Raw genomic sequence first — 17,654 nt, 5'->3', positions numbered from 1 at the left:
GGTCAGGATAACACTTTAATTATGTGTAAATGATAATGGGACGGGTACAAATAGATTGAAGTATTTTATTGGGTGTTTTATGCAGGGCATCTCAGTGGGTATTGAGGGTGTCCTGGGGGGAATAATATAAATGAAGTAGGTATGGTAATTATGAAATGTATTACAAATGTTTGTAGATTATGGCTTACCTCTGTCTGTTCCTCTGTAGGGTGTTCAGGCGAAAAGAGTCCCCGGGGGCCTGAACACCTGATAAAGATTCCGGAAGAGACCAAGTGCAGATGGAAGAGGGGGAACAAAGCCTGAGGCATTTTAGCAGTGATGAATAAATTAATATTTATATGAGGGTAGTTTTAGATAGCAAATGAGTATGTAACCATGAAGAATGTTTGTTATTTATGTGTTGAAGATTGGTTGTTTTGTTAAGTTGTTTGGTATATATGTGGTTTGTTCTACCCTGTCTTTTGAGAAGTGTGTTAATTGGTGCCGCCCAGGATTACAAAGCCTGCATGTTGGCCACATGAAAGGGGTAATAGGTGCGGGTGCTGCGACACCTCATGACCATGTAAGCAGGAATGTCATTTTTGTTAAATGTTGGAGATTAAAACACCTGGTTGGTTGCACTACCCCTGCCTCCAGACTCCTATTTCAGCCTCCTGCTAAGGGCCATCCTAACACTCCTCATGAGGTACTGTAGCAGCAGATTGACCTCTAAAGAGATGAAGAAAAAAGAAATGAAGGTTTTGGAGCAACTGTGTCAAAATCTGAACTAAAATTCAATTGAATGTAAACAGTTTAGCAAAATAACGTGGCTAGAAATTCCTCCACATGTAAATAAAAGACTCATCCCCATCAGCTGTCACAGATATTTGATAGCAGTTTCTGCCAGCAGGCAGAGTACAACCACTTACTAATGTTGGGAAAGTTTTTAAATAAGCACAAGTTGGTTTGGAATAACTTAAAGCGACATTATTATGTATTTCCCAGTCACAAGTATATTATCCTCAGTTGTTATAAAAATGCAATACATATAAAACATAACTGAAAAGAAATTTAACGCCTTGAAATTGGGCCTCTGTCTCTTTAAAAACTCCTGCTCTTCCTGAAACTTCGCTATCAGGAAGTCATCACAACATGGCTCCTCTATTAACCCTTTAACGATGTTTTTACCAGTGTTTCACTGAGAAGTAGTTTGTATGATGAGCTCAGCAGATGCTCAGTTACACCAAGTGTTTGCTAATTGCTGCTGGCTAGTCTGCAGGAGCTGAGAGGATGAGTGGTGGGGGAGGGATGCTCTTTGAGGCAGAAGCTCAGAAACTTGGAAGCTGCACTTCAGAGGCGGCGTTAGGTTTTTGCACAGCCTAATGGTTGCCACGGGAGATTAAATGATTTCTCAAACATGCTTGAAAGAATCAAAGCAACACTCCAGGTATGTTTTTGATGAGGGAATAACTATAACAAGATGTCATGCTAAAAAAAGGTCGATTTTACATAATATTTCCCCTTAAATGTAATAAATTGAGGGAAAACTCCATTTTATCCATTTACACTCATCTGACTTTTAAATTTGTTGATTCATCTGAACCACTTCAGGCTAGCTAAAACATAAGAAATCTGTAAGGAACATAAATAAGTAAAGCAGTTCAAGTTGTCGTTCGCTCCATTACAAAGTAATTTTAATCAACAAATTGACTCATTTCTCTAGATAGCATTTAAATGTGTCAGTTGTCCATATACCTGGTTATGTCATCCATTCATAGAGCAGATGTTGACTGAAAACTCTCGTCATTGTTGGCTTAAGCTGAATTTACTTGTCTTGCAGCCACAGGGAAACTCCACACCAGGCCAGTTTGCTAAAACCTTTTCAATTTGATCCGGGCGCATGACAAAATCCGTTTCCTGAGAAATGATACCATTAAACCTGCCTGAACATGAACAAGCCCCCTGTAAGCTGAGTGCAGGAAGTAGGTTTCTAATTGTGATGAATTGGTTTTTAAATGGGACCTTTTACAGTAGAGCTGGAGTGTGCTTTCTAAACAAAAGGGTGATAACGCTTTAGAAATCCCCCTTCAGGAATTACAACAGTGAAGTTTTAGCTTTTTCTTTTGACACAAAAGACAGTCAGCAGTAATAATTGACAAACAGGTTTGTGAAGAAAACCAACACCTCTGTTTGTTTAGAATGAAAATAATTTAATAAATTCCCACTGACACCCAGGAGTTTTGAAGCTATGCGCTACGCTAACAGCTCTTGGGGTTTACCTTGCTGCGTTAATTGGAGTAGTTGTACAGTAGTTGTTGCTAAACTTTCTTAACGCTAACAGTGGTGGCGAACATGCTCTCTACTGGTACTAAAACAAAACAAAATGGTGGAATCTATTGACAAGTTAAATAATCACGTGTTGCCAGATGAAATTTTATGACAAGCTAGCAAAGATAGCTAAAATAAACTGTAATTTAAGCAGATTCTGATCCTCACTTCTGGGAAATTAAATTCATCAGATAATATTTCCAGAACCGCTGTAGGAACGTAATTAGATGACAGATAAATGAGGATGGAAACTGTGGGACAGAAGCAGCTAACATTTCTGTACAATTTGTTGGCAACAGAAGGTGCAACACTCACTAATATGATCTCAAATATGGATTGTGTTGCTGTTAGAGATAGTGTACGGATGAATCCTCATAAGTAACTAGTGAACGAAACCAGTCTACCATTAACCAAAGCAATAAACCCATAAAGGTTTGAGATAAGGCCAGATACTTTACCACAACCCTTTGTGAAGAGTTACTTATCAGAGATGCTACATGCCCTTAGTTTTCCCACACACAGCTTTTCCATTTTTGATTCATTTTGTTTCATAAATAATGACATTGTGAAACCCTTTGGGTGTTTTGTATGCCCGAGATTTAAATTCTCTCTCTTTTATTTTATTTATTTTTTAAGATTTCAGAGTAATTTATTTTTAATTGTGAAAAGAACCGGTGATTCTGGAAAAGATTTGGGATTCTGACATAAAAAACCCCCACTAGGAACATTTATTTTACTAGCTAATAATCACTGATTGTACTTTGGCCTGGAAGGTGTACTTTATTTTTACGACAATGTTTAAAGTTTTATGTCAAGACTTATACAGTTTTGTTAAACTAATTTTCAGTGAATCAAAGAACTTTTAGAGCTTAAAACGTAAATACCAAGTTGTGTTTCCAATTTGATTTACCTGAATACTTTGCTTGGATTGTGGATATTCTGGGAAATAATGAACTCGGGGCAATGAGTTAAGAGTGATGGAAACTATTAAGGCTAAAGGTTGGGGCACTTAAAGAGCAAATCAGGTGACATCTGTGATTTTCACTTTAACACCTTTCACTAGTATGACTCAGATGACATGTCACACCAAATAGTTCAGTGTAGTGAATCACCCACTGTATCAGATGATCGCTTCAGTTTAATAAGTACATACTTAATCTAAATTGCAATTTAAAAAAAATAAAATAAAAATAAACCAGGGTTAGCTTAAAAATTTATACTTTTATTGTTAGAAGTAGTGACTAAAAACAGCCAATTAAAACCTCGTGCAATTTAAACCGACGAGAAACACAAGGAGCCCAGATGTCCGACCAAAAGAGGAAAGAATTGAATTGAACGCACCAAATAAGCTCATCGTGCGGCAGTTTCATAATTTGTTTACTTATTTCAATTTTCCGCAGTGACGGGGGTAATTCCACTCACAACCTCAACCTATATAAGGACCGAAAGCTTCGTGTTTACAGGTGCCAGGTTATCGACAGTGCTGCCTGTTGCCTGGTTACAACACCCACGGGAGTCCCCAGGCCAAGAGGGACTCACCGCGTCAACTTAACCTCGCCTCTGCGTTCATCCTGGGTGCAACCGCAGGAGCAACTGTCACTATACGGAGACAAAAGCGAAACTGGACGAAGAGAGAGAGAGAGAAAAAAAACAACCTCGATGCGGTTTTTGCAAACATCAGCAAACTTTCTGATCTCCGTTGCTCATCTTGAAGACCTGGAAAGCCCTCAGTGTTCACCCAGGCAGATGTTCATTTTACTCCAGCGGTTCTGTTACCTACAACTATAACCTTGAGTCAGAAAATCCTGCAGGTTGTGAAACCGTCTTTGGTTTAAATGTTGTAGATAATTTAATTTGTGATTCGTTTGTTATTTAATTTCATAAAAGGATATGAGGGCTCCATAATTCAAATGATCCATCTTGGTTATTTTCTTAAATGATTTTTATTTTTCAACACATTGGCTCCATCTAGTGGCAGACACAGTTACAGCTCACAGAAACGGGGCAGTCACTTTGCTCTTTGTTTTATTTTATCGGCAGGTGATTGCACCAAAGTAGATTGAACTACTTGATTCATCTCTAAGTGATCTGGTTATGTGAACTTTTTACAAAATAGCATATTTATTCCTATTTGTAGCTTTGTATTACTTTCCAAAAAAAAAAGTTTTCACATGGCTTTGCTTTACTTCCCCCCCCCCCACATCACAGACCAGCAAAAAAAAAGTGTATAGATTAGAAGTGGAAGAAAAATGCTTTTGTAAATAAAAGCAGGAGGTGAACATTTCTGCTCTGTTTCTCATCACTCTAGTTTGCAGAACTTCTTTTTGCTTCCCTCACTGTTGGGAGTCTCTGCTAGCTGTTCACATGACCCTTCTTACCCTGCAATACCGCTCAGATTTTATTTCTGGATCATAATACGGCATGGTGCTGGATTTAATTTCATAATCTTTCACTACAACACTGAAAACATTTAAATTTCTATACAATGTGAAGTTTGGTGAATAACTTACATATAAAATATCTGGTTTTATTTTGTTGTGAACAAAAAGATGAAGTATTGGAATCGGTTGTTTGTTTTTTTTTTTAGATCTAAGGGTTTAGATTCTGGTTTCCTAAATGTCAACACATGTCTGTTGGGTCTATTCAAAGATCTCAGCTCAGCTCTCTATAATCTTTACAAACAATGAGAAACATTAATTAACTCTTCTGGATGAAGGTAACCTAGCCATCGTCTCATTTCTTCAGGTTGTTAGGCTCTTGAATCCGTCAGGACATCTAGTGAAATGTAGCGGAGAAACTACTTATGGGAAATTAGAAGAAGCTTAAACAGGTTCTAATAAAAAAAGTGACTTTATTTAATAAGATATACATCTGTGGTCATACGCCTCAGCTGGGTGGGAGTATTTACAGCGTTTCTTTCCGCGATCCCTGAAGTATTTTATGCCAGTCTTTTGAAACATGACTGAAATAAATAGACATTATTCCCTCGGGGCTTCATCGTTTGCGATTCCTCTGCCGAAGCGTCGCGACACCCATCGCCGTCTTTAGCGTTCTGATGGCTCGGCCTGCTTCAGGGTTCAGTCTCTGTCCAGTTCAGATGATTCACTTCCTCTCTGTGACATGCGGCTCTAAAAGTTTCTTGACCTCAAGCTCCTGCACAAGCTTCTCCACCAAGACCTTAAACTGAGGCTCCGGCTCCTGAAACGACGAGAGGCAGAACAAAACAAAGTCAACAACCTGCAGACGTTTAAATTTTATTGAGCCGGAGTACATGAATGTGTGGAGTTAAAAAGAGATGGATAACAGGTCTAACTACACCACTTCATATATTCAAATATTTCTGTAACAAAACTGTGTGGTGACCTTTTTAAAACGCAGACAAAGAGGGAATTAAAAAGATTTCGAGCATTTACAATCCCCCTCCCCCAAAATAGCTTCAATTAAACAATAAAATGTATTTTTTTTTATGGATTGGTTCTGCTTTTTTCCAGCTGCAAACATCGATATCAACTAAGAGCGAATATCTGCCGGATTAGCCTACATCCCCGCCCCGTTTTCCTACGTCATGGCAATCCTCCTAATTCAGATGATTTTAAGCCTTTCAATCACGAGAATCTACATCACAGGTTTATGTAGAAGAAAAACAGATGCTGCAGTTTAGCAAATATCATGGTGAGTGAGGCAGGAGGGGCACAATCAGAATACATAAACAGTGTTATTCTTTAAAGCTGCAGAGTCTTCCACACATGGTATTCATTTCAACAAATCATTGGACTGGATGGGCAACATACATGCATCTTTACTTTTCTTTCAGCCTGTATTTTATAACAAACTCCCCCAAAACAACCTTCTTTGGATTATTTAAAATAGGATCCTTTATGGTGTTTTGCTTTTAATCTGTATTTATTAATAATCTGACAGTATTTTCCAGGTAGCAACTAACTGTATGAATGTGGATAAAAGTCAGGGCCACGATGACTATGACGTAAAACACGTTGACACTGTGAGCTTAGTTGCTTTATTAGCATTTTTTTTTGTTCAAAGCAGACTCTTGAAAAAAACCAAAACTGTTTTAAATTAAAAGTCAGAGGCAAAACCCAAGAATACAAATAACTTCTTATGAGTTTAAAAAAAAAATAAAAATTCTTTCCTTTTGCAGCCCGTCTATCTCAAACCTTTAGAGTTGAACAAACATTTAATAAAATGTCCTTACTGTAACAGAAAGACAGGAAGACTGGTTACCTTGTGCTCCAGCTGCCTCTGTTTCTCCACGGCCTCATCCAGGGTCAGACCCACCCACTCCGCCTCTTCCTCTGAGATCTCAAACTGCTGCTCAGAAAAAAAGACGAAGAAAGGATAAAACAGGCATTTTTTTCATTTCTCTCCAGGAGATTAAAGCAAAATTAATTCTCAAAAGTTGTGTTAATTCGTAGTTAGGTACCTTGTATTTGTTGTAAACGGTCTCCCTCTTGACCAGGTCGTTGGGGTAAAGCTCCGTGTCTCTGCGGGCCAGGCGGAGCAGCATCGCCCTCTTCAGGTTCATCCCCAGCCTAGAGTTCAAGTCCTCCTTCGGTGTCTGAAAAGCGGCGACCATTAAAAGTCAGGAAGACGTATTAATATGGAAAAAATAAATTCATGGTACAGCCCGCCCCCGCACTACGCTTACTTTCAGGATATAAAAGTCAAAGCCGAAGACAGCGTCGATGAGGTCCAGAGTGCGAGGCGTCACGTTGATGGTGAACTTGTGATCCAGGATCTCGCTGTACAGTTCTCTCCTGAGCACCTGTGGCTTCCAAACCTTCTTCAGGCGGTTGGACATCTGAGCGACAGAGGGGTTACAGTGAACTTTGGATAAGATAGTGCAACCCGAGAGTCCGACTGCAGACTTACTTTGTCATTGTTGGCATATCTGAAGCCGGTTATCCAGCCCTCTCCGCCCCACAGGCCATCTTGGGACTCTGGGGGGTAGTAGATGGGGATGGGGACGTCCTGCACCCGCTCCTTCACCCCGGTCTTGGGGCTTATTCTGTGCTGGACTCCCAGGGGCCTCCAGTGAACCGGTGTGGGCTCTTTCGGTTCAAGGGACTTCAGATAGTGTTTGGGGAGACGGGCGTAGATGCCCTGCTTCAGTTTCATAGCCTCCCACAATTTGGGGGGGTATTTATGAAGAGGCATGACGCGCGCGTTTACTTTGACAAATAAATCTGAAACAGAAGAGGAAGAAAATTCATAACTTTAACATCTATATTTAGTGGCAAAACAGCACGGAAAAAACACGAAATCTTACTAGGTATTTCTAGTACAAATATCTTGGTACACTTGAAATAAGATAAAACTAACAAGTAACTTTTCAGCACAATACAGGGGATTGTTTTAAGTTAATAATTACCTAATATTCATGAAAAAGTGTTGATTAAACGAGAAATAATTTGACAATGGAACATTTTCCCCAAACTAATCCATACAAGTCTGAAAATAAAAAGCAGTATTCAATATGACTTTACTCTGAGTGTCATTATGAGAGAACATATCTGAACGAAGATTATAATAGACATAGACATTTCATAATAATGCTGGTTAGCAGGAAGCTAATACAGATTAAGACAGCTACACAGGTTATTCCGCAACAAAAATAAAGCTTTACGAAATCTCTAACTGGAATAATTTCAAGGTTCTTACCGGGAACTTAGAAAACAGACAGCTCCACTAAAGATAGGTCCGTTTTTAATTTGCTTTATTCCCAAATTCAAGCCAACAAGGACATCGTGCAGCAACCACTACACTGGTTGACTTTTCCTCTTCTTCTTCTTCTCCGGAGAAGTGAGAAGAGTGCAATTACAGTGCTGCCACCTCCTGTCAAATCAATGTCACTGCGGCTCTTGTTCTCTTCCGATAATAAAATAAAATAAAATAAAATAAAACAAAACAAAATAAAATAAAATAAAATAAAATAAAATAAAATAAAATAAAATAAAATAAAATAAAATAAATTCGGAGGTCTCTGCAATTCAGTGCATATGCTGAGGTATCCAGGTTAAAATACTTCACTGCCTCAAAAAATCTGAATTGTTGACAAATTTGGACTTTTTAATGTTTGGACACAATCAGAAAACAATTTTTTCTCTCCCTCTTTAGAGTGTCTAAACCTTAGAGCAGCCATTTTGTAATTAATAATCCCTCACAGTCTAATCTTGATGAGGATTATTTACCAGCTGCCATGTCTGGGATCTGTGGACTAGTGTCATCGGAAAATTAAATAGCTTTTTGGGTTGTTTTTGATTTTAAATGGTGTCTCTAAGTGAGTGGCTCTTAAAGTTTTCCTCATATGTACAAATTGTGAAAATTATAGTACACGGAAAAAAAAGATTTCTTCACCTTTAATCTGAAGAGATTAATTAAAAGATGAATTTAAAGATGAACAGCTGAAGAGGTTTGAACACAAAAACACAAGTGAATCCAAAATGTAAAAAAAAAAATCCCTAAAAGTTATATTTCACAACGAAAACATTAATCAGCATTTATAAGAAACGACGATTCGCCTTTTATTTTGAAATACAGACATCATAACGGAAATGAAAGTTTCTCGACAATAAACTGGTTTTCATAACTTTTGCTCCTTAATGGCCGCCCGAAAGGTGGAATTGAACCACTCTGCCGCTAAGCAGCTACGGGTTTGAAGCCCGCACCCCGGACCACCGAGGCTCATCCGGGCACTTTCAACCTGTCCGAACAGCGCTTTTATTACGACTCAGATTACATATCACTTTCACTCACGGTGTTATCTTGATGTTCATTCATTTTTCATGTAAACCTTTTAGAAAACAGTTCACACCTACCACAACTACATCTTACTTATCTGAGATCAGAATTGTCTCTTAATAAACCCGAAAACAGCAATGTTTTCAGCTCTGCTCTGTGTTATGCAAAGCAGACGCGATTTGATTGGTTGGTTTATATTGTGAGGGTGGAGACGGAACTCTGTCTTCACAGGTGAAAGGTCGTAGATTTTCAGTGAATCCAAGTGAAACAGTATCGTCCTGGTTATGCTTTGTCAACGATTACTGTGTAAAATCTTTAGCAAGGATCAACAGGGAAACCCATGTTTGGTATATTTATTTATGCTTTTAATGAAGAACCAATGAAATTTGGCCCATAAAAACCTAACTGAGATTGTAATTACTCGTATATAGTAAAACTATCCATGAACTAAAAAGTGCCACAACCTAAATATTGTATGTTATTATCTTGCATAGTATGATATTGTTATTGGAATGACAGCACTATTACACAGTACCTACTGTAAGTTGTGAAAAATAGTTTGGAAATATTTGTTTCTTCTGCTAGCATTTTCTATTTCTTATATTATTTGTCTTTACTAAGTTTTTTTACGTTATTCTTTAAAGTACAAGAATTTCCACATAGCTTTATATTTTTGTCTGTTTGATAACTTTATTTTGAACAAGTTAAATCAGTTGTTATGCTCAAACATTGTAAAGGATCAGACTCTGGTCTGCAGTCATGCAGCAGCCCCACCCTTCGTCATCCATGGCTTTGGATTTTTTCTCTCCCATCTATTAGTTTCAGAAAATGTATCTTGATTTTAAAAGATTACAGAAAATAATCTGTAGTTGGATTTTAAACTGAAGTAAATAATTCATGTCCTGGCCATACCATCAAATCAACCAATTTGGGGAATTTTCAACCTATGGTCAAATTTCCCACTCTCGCGAAACTCTTTTCTGCGGGATCAGAGATGACCTAAGGTCATTGGTTTGCATCCCACATTCCTGATGATGAAAACACAGCATGCTGGTGAAAGCTTCAGCATACAGATGCTGTGGGAGACGGAGGCCATCTGGCTGGAGAAAGAGTGGAAGTGTCTGGTGATGAGGAAGCCTGAGTGCAACGAAGCAGAGGGAATGAAATCTGTGGCCTTGGGAGGACAGAAAAACTGCACCATTTTCTATAAAACGAGTCCATGTTAATTTTAATATTCTCAATCTATTGGTGTTTATCTTGTTTGTTCCATCTGTTTATTCTGCTCCATGTTTGGAAAGCAAAGGCTTGATTGGACATCACCCTAACCCTGAAAATAACTTAAAAGAAACTTACTTTGTAACTTAACGCCTTAAAATTGGGTCGCCGTCTCTTTAAAAACTCCTGCTCTTTTTGAAACTCCGTCTTCAGGAAGTTGTCTCAACACCTCTCCTCTATTAACCCTTTAACAACGTTTTAACCAGCATTGCACTGAGAAGCAGCTTGTGTAATGAGCTCAGCTGATGCACAGTTCCACCAGGTGTTTGCTAATTGCTGCTGGCTAGTCTGAAGGAACTCAATGAGGGACACCCCAGGAGAGGGTTGTTTCGTGAAGCTGCAGCTCCGAGGAGGGGCTGTGTCTCAAAGGCGGGGCTAAGTCCACCCAGGCGTTTAGCACAGTTGAAAGGATTTCTCAAACATGCATGAAACAATCAAAGTAGCACTCCAAGTATGTTTTTGATGAGGGAATAACATTATAACATAATGTAACACCCAAAAAGTTGATTTTACGTAATACTGTAATTTATTTAACATCGCCCATATGAAATTGAAAAAGTACAGCTTTTCCATAATCAATTAAAGAAACAAAAATGGATAGAAAATCTTTGGAATAACACCTGTTTATATAATAAAACTAACAGAGAAAAACACGTTTTTCCGCCTTTACCTTCTTATCAGGTAAAAACAGAGAGTCAGAGGAATGTGTTCTCGATGACCAGAGTCTGAGGATCCTCCTGGCTCTCTCCAGTTCCTGGTCTCTGAACGCTCCGGGTCTGCTCCTCCGTCTCCTCCAGGAGGGAGCAGCACATACTGGCAGCACAGGCTTTCCCACAGGCCAGGCTGCAGCGTGGGAGAGGACGAGAGCAGAGGTCCTCTCTGTGGACCAAGGTGGCGGCTTCATCTCCTCTGATCGAGGGAGAGGAGGACGTGAACTCTGGCTGAATAGTGCTGCAGCTCACACCCTCGTTCTGCAGCACTTTGGCGACTCCTGCCATCAGATCAGCATAACTGGACAAATAAAAACACATTAGATATACATAAGGCAGCAATAAATACATTTATGTTGAATTCTTATGAATCATAGGTTATATAAATCATTGTTTTGTTGTTTTAATGGTGGGGCACAGCCTCTCTTCCCCACGTAAATAATCACTGGCGTGCCAACACGAGGAAGGTGGAAATGCTGGGGTAATCCACTCAGATGATTTACAGATTGTTTTAACACAGTTAAAATCCACCTTCGCATTTTGTCCTCTTTGACCTGCAATAAACTTTGACCTCTGGTTACTAACTGCAGGTAAAAAATATGAGAATCTCACTGGAAAAACCAAACTATTCCTTTAAAATGTGATACAGACTGGAGGCAAAGAATTAACCAAAGTAGGGATTAAATCCCAAACATAACCTGACAGAGAGAAGTTAAATAAGTGCAATTAGTTTGTTGCCTGATGACTGCAGGTTAACTCGTGATTCTGTTGGTGAATGGGGCATCTTGAGATGAGGACGTTTTTAAAAGACTGTTGTTCAAAAAAAGTAAATAAAAACACAACTTTCCTCTAAGTTCAACATAGAGACAATAACAGCAAACAGAAACCCTTTTCATGATTTCCTGTTTTGCTTCAGGGTTGGTACTCTGATATAAGAACATACTGGACAGAAAAAAAACAATCAGTGAAATATTAATTTTAGTCATGCAGACGTAGCCACTCTTTGCACCAATGCTGTCTGTGAGACATATTCAGAAAATTTAAATCCAGAGCAAACTTGCTTAAGTGTAATCTTTTATAAAATAAAAGTAAACTGTTAACCAAGCAACCTAAAAACGCCTCTGAAAATGTTATTTTTGTGATTCTAACTTATATTTTCCAGTGCTTCTCTGTTCCCATCCTAGTTAAATTAATCAAAACCATAACTAAGGTAAGATCTTCACGGTCTTGAACCAGCCTTCAAACTTTTTAAAGCTCAACTCCACAACATTTAATCAATAAATACATTTCAGCCTGTTCAAATTGCTTCAAACACATGGCTGCAGAAACAAGCATCACGGCAGAATTTGACTTCACCTGTTCGACGGGAACCCAGTGTGGCAGTGAACGTGGACAGACGCCACTGTGAGCGACTCAGCTAGCTGCCAGACGTGGAGCTCGTGCACAGCCTGCACCCCGGGAACGCCGGCAAGCCTCCGGCCGACATCAGACACACGCATGTGTGGAGGAGAGGCCTGAAGAAGCAGCATGCCGTACCTGTACACCTGCAGCAACGCAGTGCAGAAACACAAAAACTAAGCCACGTAATTTAGAGCAGGCCTCATTGGTTGGCACCCTGAAATATGAATTAAAAAAACAGTAAAACAAATAAAAATGATAAATATTCTGGGCATCTTAAGCTTACCCAGTGGTGTGTTACTGGGTAACCATAAGAAGATGGGGCCTGGATGGATTCTTGTGTATTTTACCCAGTTGGGGCCCATATGGTGACCAGATTTTTCCAACATAAGACCTATATGGGTTTATAAAATGGGGCCATTATGGAACCTGCAGACAACATGGGGCCCATTTTTCAGCTAATTGCCAACCCATATTGGCCAATATATAAAAATGTTGTCTGGGTCTGTTCCTAGATCTGGCCAAACAATTCGGGAATAACGCCTGAATAAGACGCAGACGTTTCCTCTGATGGCTAATTGCTAGATGATGAGCGTTGGCACTACAGCTGAATTATGAATGTATCTCATGTAACTGTTCACATTAGTCGCTATCTTGTGAACAAGCTCATTAATGGGCAATTTTTATTTATTTCGTATTTAATGGAAACACCGCAATTGCAAAATTGTGTTTTTTAGACAAGGATTTGTGTTCCTTTGTAATGGAAACACGGCTATAGAAAAACAGGGTGTCTTCAGTCAGTGGCTTCTTCAAATTTGTTGCAATACAGACTGCTACAGGAGATCCTCCCTGCCCAGCGCCATCACGACCTACAACGTCTCTTTACGGAAATAAAAGCTGACAGAGTGACCTGCGGCATAGACGTTGCAATCAGCGTGATGACAGCCAGCATGGAGAGGCCTGGGTCCAGATAAACCAGGATGCTGCAGGCTCCAGAGCCGTGCAGGAGCTGTGGAACGACCAGCATCACCAGGCTGTTGATCAGAGCCAGGAGGGATGTGAAGAGTCCCTGGATGACGAAGACGAAGGACAGGAGGCAGAGGGCCCAGCGGCAGCTCCATCCTGGTGATGGCTTGTCCGCTGAAGAGGGTTTGTGTGTATTCTGGCTGTCTGTGATTGGAGGAAACAGAAACAGCTAAAAAAAACAAACAAAAAAACAACGTCCCTGAGGATTTTTGATGAAAACTTCAATAATCTGAACTCTGTTACCAGGATGCCCCATGCACAGGTGGTAGTTCAGACTCTCTTTCTTTAAATGTGCAGCACTGTTCTCTCCGTCAGTGGCTTCCTGCAGCTGTAGCGCCGTTCTGCAGTCGTGGTGAGGCAGGTTGGGAGTTCCTGGATTACAGAGGACAAGCACCTCGCTGTGGAGGCAGCGAGGTGCTGCAGTTTGAACTTTGCACGGGACAGAGAGCTCCTCTTCGTCTTGGCCTTGGGACTCCTCTGCAGCACAGACTGTGGGAGTGGAGCAGAGGAATGGAAAACAAGGCCTGGTGTGTTATCTGTGTTCCAGCTGAACATACACATTGTTCTCTTAGCGGAGATTTTTAAATCAAATAATAAAGTTTCTTTTACGTTTGCCTCGTAATTGTTCTTTTTTTTTGAAACTGCTACTCCGAGGTTCATCATTTCTGGCAGAAGCATTTATAATGTTTCAGTGTTTTTCACACTTTGTTCAATTACAGCCACAAGATAAAATGTATTCAAATTGGGATTTTAAGAGACAAGCCCAGGAAGTGAAATTATTAGTTAATTAAAAACAGTGCAAGCAACAAACTTAAGAAACCACCTAAATATAGTCAGCCTGCATGTGTAGAAGTTTATAATAGGGAAAGCTTTGAATAACATATAGGGAATATGTTATTCAACATATTGAATAACATATTGAATAACATATTCAATATGTTATTGAATATGTTCAATATTCAATAACATTGAATATTGTTCAATGTTATTGTACAATATTGCTAAGTTGCTAAATAAAACGATTCATTTTTATAAATTCCATGCAGAAGAACTGGGATTCTTAATATGTTCTGTGTGATGAAAAAAAACAAACAAACTGTAAGTTAATGGATTCGTTTTGTTTCATTGTTGGAGAGGATTCAAGGTGTCTGTGCTGCCGTCACCTTTGTAGTTCATTTCAAGGTGAGGTTCAGTCTCCACCCGCCGCCTGCAGCTCCCTGCCTTCTTATCCAGCAGCTCATCCCAGTCCAGGACAAACAGCAGCATCTTATGGAGCAGACTCCCAGCTCCAACCACCACTGGCAGCAGGGGGTGGTGAACCGGGTGGGGCTTCACCATGAAGCCCATGATTTCCAAGAAGTAGGCAACGCACAGAGAGACCAGGAGGAGGTAGGAAATGAAAACACCCACAGCCCGCTTCCTGCTGTCGGGGAACGACAGACCGCAGCTCGGAGCTGCAGGGGAAAAATGTTTTTGAGAGTCAATCGGTGCAGCCGGGTCTCGGTGGGGCTGTTCTCTGGTGGACTGAGCTCTGGGTGGAAGTTCAGCAGGTGGACCTGAATGTGAAGGAGGAGGAAGAGCCCCCGAGGAAGAGGAGGAGGCAAGCGGAGAAAATGGGGAGGAATCCGAGGAGCGGGTGCGAGGTTTGACGAAGCCCTCAGTCTGGTGGAGAGCCATGTGGAAAAGGATGAAAAGTGTATGGAAGCCGTCCACCATGGTGATGAGAGACTTACACAGCTGACTGACGGCGATCTCACACAGCAGCAGCAACACGGTCAACCCCATAATGCACCACTGTCGCAGCCTCATACCTGATACTGGAAGAAAAATAAAAAAAATTAAAAATGGCGTAAAGTTTAAAAGAGCACATCCATACAACACTCTGCCTCATTTCATCCTGCTGTGTGTTTCGCTGGGACGGAACAACAGAACGTAAGTTCATGATTGCGTGTTGGAAGGAAAATTATAAATGGCTTTGTAATATACACATATGTTTGATAATTTTACTTTTACAAAAACACTCAATTGTATGCCTGGCAGAAAGCTAACCCTGCAAATCATCCTGACGAAAACGCAAATGCTTTTGGAAATGCTTCAAATTTTCATTTGGGGTATTTGAATGAAAATAATTTGAATGGCTATTTTATTCATGCACTCCCTTCGTGATGGTATGATTCACATGCATGGAATATTTAGCTAATCATATTGATATGCATTTATAGCAGTAGATGCACGTTGTTTCAAAGTCGAAGGGAAGAACGTTGAGCTCAGTCTCCCACAGGACGAAGCATTTATGGAAAAAAAAATAAAACATTTTGAGGATTTTACAAAAAAAAAAAAAAGAAACATTCTTTCAAAAGAGGGAGTTAAAAAAAATGATACTCCTGATTTTAGGTAACTAACTAACTAACCAGAGTTCTATGCAGAACTTTTTTTTCTCTCCATGAAACATACACAAAGCAACAAATTTAAAACGTATTTACCCCAAAGAAGCAGACGAGGGAAGACGAGCTTTACTCCTGGATAGGATCAGTGTATGGATGTTGCTTCCTCTTCGGTGCACCGTCCTCCTCTTCCTCCTCCTTCTTCTCGGCTCTAATCACAGTCATGTGAGCAGGAGAGGAGGGTGGGCGCTGTCGCTCTCTCAGTCGTCCCTGTTTGCATTCCCCTCCTCGGCATTTTGGAGGGACACAATGCAGTCCCACCAACTCTCAGTCACAGTCAAGCCCACACTTCATACAAAACTGTTTGCACTCAAAATCCCCACTGAGCTGTCAAGGTTAGAAACTAGAACCAGATCACATCAAGAACCGCATCGTTGGAGAAAGATTCAACCACTTGAAAAAAATAAAATAAAATAAAAAAATAGAAAACTTAATAAATAAATAAATTGTGGCCTTTTTCCAACATTTAATTGACCCTTTATCCACTCACAACTTGAAAAAAGGAAGCAAAGCTTAGCAGAGAAATAGTAACAATATTTAAGAGAATATGAGACTCTTATGGTGTCACCATTAAAACACATTTCCCAACAAAATAGATTCAACATATAATTAGATTATAAGAAACAACAACAACAATATTCCCATGGGGCAAAACTTTATTGAAATACAGAAAAAACAACATTTTACACAAATCAAAAACAGTATTTTTCCCTTAACAGATTTCTTCTGGTTTTACTTTATGATTGCACGTAAATCTTTCAGACAATCAAACAAAGATTAAGACAAATTAAAGATGACTTGAGAAAACACAAAAGTTTTTAAATGATTGTTTCATTTATTTCTTGTTAAAACGTGAATTAGCTGTAATTAAATATATTTCTTTGGAAATATATTTCCAAATACCTTTGTAAAACTGAACAGGTGTTACGTTTTACAGTTTTACAAGTTTCCTCCAGGTTTGACAACTGCCAAACAGGAAATCATTTAAAAAGAAACTTCATGTTTGACAACATGAAGTAGACCAATAGTAGCCTAGTCAAAGTATGGGCCTAAATCTGATTGGGAGAATTCGGTGTGACTGATTAAAACCATTCAGTAGAGAAATAGTTTTATAATTAAAACATAATTGTGCAAATTTACACTTCACTTCTGTAGCTCTCTCAGTATTTCTGAAGATGACAAACCCGTTCCTACCTCGATCGGTCGTTGGTACCGTTTGTTTCAGTCCACTTGGTTGTGGATCAACAGGACAGATACGGGCTGACACTACAGATAAATCCCTACTATCCCACCAGCATGCCAGCACATTCCTGAGGCATGGCCAACCCCAAAGAAAGCCCAGGCAAGAAAGCATTTGATCGTCACCGTACCCAAACTACAGACACAACAGCTTGGCTAAATCTTGTCGTCTCAGGAAGCACAGTTGAGGTTAGACCTTTAGCTCGGGGAAAAAAAACAATGTTTTTGCTGATATTTGTTCTGCTTTGGTCACCGTCTAGGTGTTGAAATCCTATCACTGCTCCGGTTTAAATTTATATTAGAATCATCAACTTTAAAGTGGTCACTTTAAGTTGATGGCACTCCTTTAAAGACGGGGAAACATCTTACTGGTTTATGTGATTGGTGCGATACTGTAGAAATGATGGGACATTTTTTTATTAGCCGTAGGAAATATGTGAATCAAAGAAGATAACTGAAAACGGAAATAGGTTTTAATAGGGAATTGAGAATATGG

The 17,654-nt window shown here is 39.6% G+C and overlaps 2 protein-coding genes across 2 annotated transcripts; both read right to left on the bottom strand.

Moving 5' to 3' along the window:
• Positions 1 to 5,138: 5,138 nt before the first annotated feature.
• On the bottom strand, positions 5,139 to 8,110 carry mrpl28 (mitochondrial ribosomal protein L28). Its single transcript, XM_014470653.2, has 6 exons — positions 7,987 to 8,110; positions 7,198 to 7,511; positions 6,974 to 7,126; positions 6,749 to 6,883; positions 6,550 to 6,636; positions 5,139 to 5,505 (listed from the first exon to the last, which is right to left on the bottom strand). The coding sequence occupies exons 2-6, from the start codon at positions 7,480 to 7,482 to the stop codon at positions 5,410 to 5,412; spliced, it is 756 nt and encodes a 251-aa protein (XP_014326139.1). The 5' UTR covers positions 7,483 to 7,511; positions 7,987 to 8,110; the 3' UTR covers positions 5,139 to 5,409.
• Positions 8,111 to 10,884: 2,774 nt separating this feature from the next.
• On the bottom strand, positions 10,885 to 16,034 carry LOC111611948 (zinc homeostasis factor 1-like). Its single transcript, XM_023351011.1, has 6 exons — positions 15,959 to 16,034; positions 14,639 to 15,292; positions 13,719 to 13,964; positions 13,360 to 13,619; positions 12,408 to 12,595; positions 10,885 to 11,352 (listed from the first exon to the last, which is right to left on the bottom strand). The coding sequence occupies exons 2-6, from the start codon at positions 15,282 to 15,284 to the stop codon at positions 11,037 to 11,039; spliced, it is 1,656 nt and encodes a 551-aa protein (XP_023206779.1). The 5' UTR covers positions 15,285 to 15,292; positions 15,959 to 16,034; the 3' UTR covers positions 10,885 to 11,036.
• Positions 16,035 to 17,654: the final 1,620 nt, after the last annotated feature.

This window comes from Xiphophorus maculatus, chromosome 18, assembly GCF_002775205.1.
Source record: "Xiphophorus maculatus strain JP 163 A chromosome 18, X_maculatus-5.0-male, whole genome shotgun sequence".
NCBI classification, from domain to species: Eukaryota; Metazoa; Chordata; class Actinopteri; order Cyprinodontiformes; family Poeciliidae; genus Xiphophorus; species Xiphophorus maculatus.
This window is presented reverse-complemented; position numbering and strand designations above follow the sequence as displayed.